The sequence below is a fragment of the Elephas maximus genome, chromosome 4 (genome assembly GCF_024166365.1).
Source record: "Elephas maximus indicus isolate mEleMax1 chromosome 4, mEleMax1 primary haplotype, whole genome shotgun sequence".
Lineage (NCBI taxonomy): Eukaryota > Metazoa > Chordata > Mammalia > Proboscidea > Elephantidae > Elephas > Elephas maximus.
The window spans coordinates 69,837,386-69,845,257 of NC_064822.1; the positions used below are offsets into that span (position 1 = coordinate 69,837,386).

A 7,872-nucleotide genomic window follows, 5' to 3' on the forward strand; every position below is an offset into this window, starting at 1 on the left:
AATGCAGGCTTTGCCCCTTGCAAACTGTGTGCCCCAGGGCAAATTACATAATGTCACTGAGCTTCCTCTTTTTAAAGTAAAAATATCTGTGTATCTACCTCCGTGTATAATGTAAAATAACATACGTGTAACATTTATAGAAATAATTCGGTGCAAACCTATCACGTGTTCAACTCTTAGTGGTAGATACCATCACGAAAAGCAGACAGGAAGGGGCGGAGCGCCAGCTGCAGCGGGGGCCTGAGCGCTGAGAGGGAGCAAGCGCGCCGCCGAGACGCACACATCTGAGCCCTGCGGCCGCGTAGCACTCTCGCCCACCCTCGTTCAGCACTTCGGCTGGCGGTCCGCGGGCCCTTCGGCGACGCCGGGTCCATGGCCACAGCGGCGGCTCCTTCGGCTTTGGCCGTTAAGGCCTTGGGCCCGGCCGCGACCTCCGGCTCATACAAGGTCTTCTGCAAGGGACTCTCCCGCACCCTGCTCGCCTTCTTCGACCTGGCCTGGCAGCTGCGCATGAACTTCCCGTACTTCTACATCGCCGGCTCCGTGATCCTCAACATCCGCTTGCAGGTACACATATAGAGCCGTGATTAAGCTGCTTGTATTCGGGCCGGGCGCTATGGCTGATTCCTTGGCGGCCGGAGCGGGAAGCGGAGCCGCCGCCCAAGCGCCGCACAATCTCGCGAGAGTGCTTCGGCGCCTCCTCGGCCGCGCTTCCGGATAACGCGGAAACCCGAAGTGACGCGAAATCGGAAATACGCGATTCCTGAGAACCGAGAAAAGCTTAAATTAAAAGCCGCGGAAATATTTAAGAAGCCGTGCATCCTTAAGATAAAAACGGACGAACTTCAGGATATGTACACGGGCGCAGGATAAATAAAGGAGGTTATAAAATTTCCAGAAAAAAAAATTTGTACAACGCATGGTCAAAATTAAAATACGAAATCAGTAAACTTCAGGAATATTAGATTGGATTGTAAGTAATACATGGAATGATTACGAAGCTGAAGGTAATAGGAATATAATATGGAAAGCATACATTTCTTCATCCTACAAGAGAAAGCAGTGACCATAAGAAACTTTGGGTGAATAAAACAACAAAATTATCAGAAAGGCATCCTCCAAATAGCAAACAAAAAATGGGGCAGGGTTTTGAAGAAATGGTGGGAGTGTAAGAAAATGGATTCTATTTCAGTGTCCCTTTAAGTAGATGGATGAAGACCTTGGAGCCAAAGAGGAAAATTCAGTCATAGACAAAGCTTAGTTATTCAATTAACAACATTTAGATAATCATAATGATGTAAATGTTGTTTATGGTTTTCATTTTTTTTAAGGGAATACTTAACTGTGGTTACAAAATAGAATGCAAATGTTATCAGCCTCTGATAAGGTAAATAGTACAGTTGCCAAGTGGGGATGGGAGGGTGATAATGGTGTCCTTGTAAGGTGGGAAGTTAAAGAGATACTGTGTGTGAGAGAAAAAAAAGATGTATTTTATTATTTAAAGGAAAGTCATAAAGTTGCTAAGATACCAAGATAACTGTATTAAAGAGGGAGGAGAGTAGGGGAGAATAGTATGAAGTCAACAGGAAATGCCTTAAAGAAGGAGAGTTCAGGTGGGATGTCTCAAGATGAAAATTTAGGTGGAGTTTCTGATATAATTTGAATGTAGAGACGAGGTTTTTAGTTTTTCAGAGTCTGTTGATAGTGATCTGTACATAAAGAAAAAGCTGAGGCAATAATGAACCCCAGGAAAAATAAGTTGTTCAAGAACTGTACTGCATGCCTCAACTGTGAATAATACTGCTCACATAAACCAAGACCAAACCTGTTGGCTGTCAAGTGGATTCCAACTTATAGTGACCCTATGGGACAGAGTAGAACTGCCGCATAGAATTTCCAAGGAAAACCTGATGGATTCAAACTACCAACCTTCTGGTTAGCAGATGAGCACTTAACCAGTGTGCCACCAGGGCTCTAGTAGTCATACAAAACATAATTAGACAAACAGGGAGTCCTGGTGGGGAAACGCTCAGCTGTGGCCACTAACCAAAAGGTCTGTAGTTTGTACCCACCAGCCCCTTAATTTGGGGGAAAGATGTGGCAGTCTGTCCAGTCTGCTTCCATGAGGATTACAGCCTTGGAAACGCTATGGGGAGTTCTCAGTCTTACAGGGTCATGAGTCAGAATCTATTCAGCCACAGTGGGTTTAATTACGTAAACACTGAGGGCAGTGTGTAATGGAGAATCAATCAAGATCTAATATAGAAAAATCAAGGAAAAGCAATATAAACGTTATCCAGAAAAATGGAGGTAACTACAGTAATAAACACCTAAAAGTTCAAAGTGGTCTGGAGAAAGGAAATCAGAAATGGGTAGACAAGAGGCAGAAGACTGCTGTTTTCACTATCAGTCTAACAGTATTTTTTGAACTATGTATTTGTATTTCTTTGATTAAAAATTAATTTAAATACATCTCCTTTTTAAATTTCCCCAGGTAATTCTAATGTACCTTACTGATTGAGAGGCACAAGAATAGAATGGGATTTTTTAAATCAAGCAGACTTCCATTAAAATACAAACTAGTTTTGTGGTCTTAGGTGAGTCCATTAATTTGCCTCAACATTCAGTTTCCTCAACTGTTAAAGGTCAGTCTGAGAATTGGAAATAAACCTGTTCTAGTGCTTGATATATATACAGTAAACAGTATTTGTTACTACAGAATATCATGCTAAGATGTGAATAAAAACTTTAGAAACTCACACAAACGGGATGTTTTTCCAGTGGAGATTGTCAGTCCCAGAGGAGACACTTGGGATACTGACTAGATGGTCAGGGTTTGGAGGGAGCCTTCTGGAAGGTAAGTGAGACATTTGAGCCAGTATTACACAATGGAAAAATTTAAATCTTTCAATGCTCTGTATTCCACTAATTGTGTCCAACAGGCAAGTATAGTCCAGCTTTTTAAAATAATAAGTGCCCCTTCTAGCATCATGCCTGGTTTTGGGTAGTTGTTTCTCCTGCTCTTTATTCATTGTCTTCAGCCAAAATCTACTGATCGTCCTTTTTCCTGCTTATATGTTGTTCTGCCTTCTCTATTCTTTCTTCCTATGCAAATTCTTCCATGTTGTAAGGCTAAGCTCTAGGTGTCACTGTTTCCATTAAATTTTTCCCAAATTCCCCTGACCAAATTAGATGTCACTCCTTTTAATCCACCTAAGGGCTGGGTTAATAGCAACCTATGCCATTTCATAGGCTGCCTTAGCTTGTGCCTAATTGTATGTTAATTCCCTGGGGGTTTTGGTAGAAAAAGAAAAATAGTAATGTCCAAGAAGACAGGTTTCTGGAACTATAGTATCTTCCCTTGGTAATTACATATCAATGATAAAGTACAGGAACCAAAACATTGTAGTCTAAAATAACAAAAATGTAGTTCAAACAATGAGATAATTTAGTAATACCAAGGGACTTAAAAATGAGAGTTTCCCTATTTCCTAGAGATATTGATACCACAAATTGTAATACAAAAGAATTGTGGCTGCCATTAGTCTGGAGTGGTGAGAGATAGTGGAGGAGCTACCTTTGGATGGCTCGAACTTGTGCTTCTTTTAGTCTTTTCAGATCAGTCATTTGTTACACTGAAAACTAAGGCACTTTAGCAGACGTTATCATATCCTCCAACTGAAAACCCCTCTAAGGAAAGATAGGGTATTTTATCCAGTTTTATAGCCTGTAGCATCAGGAATGGGAGCATCAGGAAACCCATTGCGATCGAGTCAATGCCTACCCATAGTGACCCTTTAGGACAGAGTAGAACTGCCCCATAGGATTTCCAAAGTTGTAATCTTTGGGAAGCAGACTGCCACATCTTTCTCCCATGGAGAAGCTGGTGGCTCACACCGCCTGCTTTTTGGTTAACAGCTGAGCCCTTAATCACTGCAACCAGCGCCTCTTATCAGCAAACAGTAGGAACTAAATGAAAGCTCTGATTCATTATTTGTGCTTCACAATTACTCTTAAGCCTAGATGTGTATTTTTCTTCCCACATGATGTGACTCAGTGTAGTTTCACAGGGGAGAAAAGATTTTTGCCCAGTTACTCTAAATGAAGTACTGTTAAACCACTTATCCTAATTTACAAATAATTTTATTCCTTTTGGCACCCTTGCAGGTAACCTCTATTAGGCCAGGGATTTTGTTGGTTCACTGCTCTATCCCCAAGCCTAGAGCATTGCCTAATGCAACGTCCATAAAGATTTGTTAATGAATGACAGTTTAGTGGGTTAGTCTGTACATAGTTAGCAGTCACTAAAGGAAACAAGATACATTTGCCCGATATTAAAGTGATTCACTTAAATGGAGTTCTTTCAGTCCAGTGTGAATATTGATTGGCCCAAGAGAAGCCTCTAGGATGAAGAAGCAGAGAGTTGATGTGATTATGATCAGTAAAGAAAAAAACTAGTTTATGAAGTATAACTGATAAATTCGCTGGGGAATTGAGACTGTTCTTACAGCTTATTGTAACTATAACAGGAAAATATTGATCGTAGTAGGTTTAGGGGAAGAAGTTTTTTTAATTTAGAGTAAAAAATGTGTGATTACTTGACTAAAAGGGCATAACATCACATTGTTGTAGAGTTTAATTTTTAATACTTAATACTTTTAACCCTTTTTTTCCTTTTTAATACCAGGAACTATGGAAAGTTATTTACAGACAGCCTCCATAATTCTCACATGTGCCCTATGAAAGATCCTTTTATCATCTTTCAGATGAGGAGACTGGCATTTAGAGGGGTTCAGTGACTTGCCCGAGGCCGTGGCAGCTGAGCACACTGCAGTAGATTCTCGGGTCCATCCTTACAGGTGCCTTTGACGAGCGGGTTGACTTGTTAAATGTGTAGGTGTTTCTGAGTAACCCTGTCTCCAGACAGGGGAAGTGTTACCAACACTTGATGATTATTTTAAAAAATAATTGTTGTGGGCATTCTGTATTAGAATATAAATATTCAACATAATTTAATACGGAAATTCAAGTATATTCTCTGCTGCCTAAACTCATTTGGCCTAATGGGGAAGAGGGGAAGGAGTAGAGGGCGAGAACCACAAAAGCATTTTCCCAAGGATGGAAGGGAAACAGTTTTCTTCCCTACTACACAGGGTGTAGGTCAGATACTCATGAACTTTGAAATCCTGTCTGTCGCTGCCCTGAGGAGCCCTGACTAAATTACAAAATCTTACAGCCCAATTTTAATCAGACCTCTTCTTCGTGAGCATCAATTCGAGAACGAAGAAGAAAATAGGGATTACGTGTGGAGGCATAAAAGGTTGGGAATGGAAAGTCGAGGAATATAGGGATAAAAGGAGAGGGAGAGGAAAATCCTAATGATAGAAATTTTGAGCCTGGAAAGTAGTCTGAAGAGTAGACTTGGGAGGTTCCACACAAGTGAACCAATAGAAGAACCCTTGCAGGAACTGTTAAAATCCCCAATAATTGGGTTTGGTTGAGTCACATCATTCTACTACCTGAATTACTATGAGTGTGGGAATTTTTTTCCAATTTTAACAGGAACTCTATAGTCTGTTTCCCAGCAGGATTCTCACCATACCAGGTCATGAATATTTTTGCAGCAGAAGTCAAGTCCTTTCCATACCCCACAAATATGTATCTCAGCAATGCTCTTGGGACAATTGACAGCCCAAAGGACATTCCTGAATGTTTACTACAAGTGAAAAAAAAGAACTATGGAATTCTTGATAGCTTGATTGTAGGAGATCAGTTTCTATGCTGATAGGGATCTTCAGTAAACATTAGGAAATCTTGATCATCCTTAGAATTTCAAGCACCAGGTACGTGGATTTATTCACAGTACGGTGGCAGAGTGCATCAGTGAATGATAAAGAGGAGTGGAGGTCTTTCATATCTTGAGTGGGGGGGGTTGGATATACCTTTTTCATGAACTAAAGAGAATAAATCATCACACAACCAAAAGGGCAAAAATCACTAATGAAACAATGTACCTAGAATGTCTTGACTAGAAATCATTTGCATAGAAATGTGAGATTATGCCCAACAGATAAAAAGATGTTTAAACTGAAAAAAACGCTGTTTTTCGTGAGACCGTTTTAACTTTTTCATTGATAAAAAACAACAACCTTTGAAAGCATTGCAGACAAGTCAGATATGATAGAAACCTTGAAATTCATAGGCCAGGTCAGACCTCTATGAAGGGGAAAATAAGTTATTTCTAGAAAAAATATTTAACCATAGAGATAAGATACAGTAGTGCAATGCAGACAGTAGGTACTCAGTCTCCTGACACTGCATTGGGACCCTTAAAATGGCTAAAATTGAAAATGGCCCATCTGTTACCTGGGCTTTGATCTCCAAATAACTCCCAAAATATTGTCTCATTTTTTTTCTAAATTGATCAGACCAACCCTCTGATCAATTTTTTGAATGAGGGCTTATCCTTCGCAATCCAACACGGCTTAGATTAGTACACACACACAAAAAAAAACCAAACCCGTTGCCATCGAGAGACAGTGGTAATAATGTCACAGGTGAGTGGACTGTGTACATACGGGTTTTGTAGGAGGCCCTCTTGTTTCTGTGCTTCAATTAAAACAGTCCCTGGCTCGGGGCATTTAGATTAATGAAGAACAGCACACAAACCACCGGAAGCATCAGTGATTTAACATTCCACAGTCTCCGAGATTTGTGTTCATCATCATATGTTTTCACTATGAGGTTTTTCTCAATAAAGTTTAAAACGACATGGCTTAAAAAATCTAAAATATCTTCCCAGCAGATAAAAGTCTAGGCTTAGGGCAGGCCTCAGGCATAAACCTATTTTGTCATTAGAAACAGGTTATTTGCAACTTTTCCCATAAATCAATGGTGTGGGCTAACTGAAAAAATTTCATCAAGACCATTAGAAGTTTATTTGTGGGAGAAGTGATTGACAAGAAAGTAGTGACAATCTCCCCCCCTCCCCCCGCCCAATGATTTGGTACCAGGATAGGATGCAGTTCTCTCTAGATTGCATGGGACTGCCTACGGCTGTGATAGTAGTGGCTGTTACTGGGTTATAGTTTGGTTCTCTAACAGGCTCTTACGAAAGTGGAGGTGCAGAGCTTAATCTCAAAACGCCATTTAAATGGGGGAGGGAGGGAATGGAATACATCAATAACTACAGCCCCTGGCCCAGGCTTCATCCTTAAGTAGTTATTTTCTGCACTTCGACTACCACTTCTAAACCAAGATTTGGACTCCTGGTCCTAGCTTCATCTCTCCGGGGTTACTACATGAGAAGGGGGGGAGCTTAACCCTAGTGAGACATTTATTCCTAAATAACAGCCAGTATGTAAAAAATTGAAACAAGTTCAGCCCTTGCTGAACATACTTGTTTCAATTTTTTACATACTGGCTATTAAAAGTTCAGTAACAGTAAGATGTCAATCTTAAAGCTAAAACTAAATGGAGCAGCTGATGGATTCCAACTGCTGACCTTTTGATTAGCAGCCAAGCTCTTAACCATTTTGCCACCAGGGCTCCAAACGTGTTTAGCAACATGTGATAAGTACTGTCGTAGGGGGAAAAACATCACAAAGTCTAGTAAAGCAAAAAGAAACTTTTATTCGGCATATATTCAAAAGGACAGAAGTGGGATGTGGACAAGCATGCTGCCAGAGCTAATGTTTGCCTGAATCCAAGGAAATATTACAGAGTAAGCATGAATGGGGAAATGGACAAGCATGCTGCCACAGCCATGTCTGTCAGAGTCCAAGGAAGGTTACGGAGTCATCAGTATAAACATCACAAAAATGGGTGAAAGCTTCACCTTTTCACAGATTGGCAAGAAACTGTGGTCTTATA

General features: G+C 40.6%; 1 protein-coding gene across 1 annotated transcript; it reads left to right on the plus strand.

Annotated features, from left to right (window-relative positions):
* Positions 1-220: 220 nt before the first annotated feature.
* On the plus strand, positions 221-955 carry SMIM10L1 (small integral membrane protein 10 like 1). The gene has a single exon (XM_049882497.1). It carries the CDS (start codon positions 373-375, stop codon positions 577-579), a length of 207 nt encoding a protein of 68 aa, XP_049738454.1. The 5' UTR covers positions 221-372; the 3' UTR covers positions 580-955.
* The last annotated feature ends 6,917 nt before the right edge of the window (positions 956-7,872 follow it).

Coding starts and splice junctions, on each gene's coding strand:
- SMIM10L1 (XM_049882497.1), top strand. CDS start 373: ATGGCCACAGCGGCGGCTCCTTCGGCTTTGGCCGTTAAGGCCTTGGGC.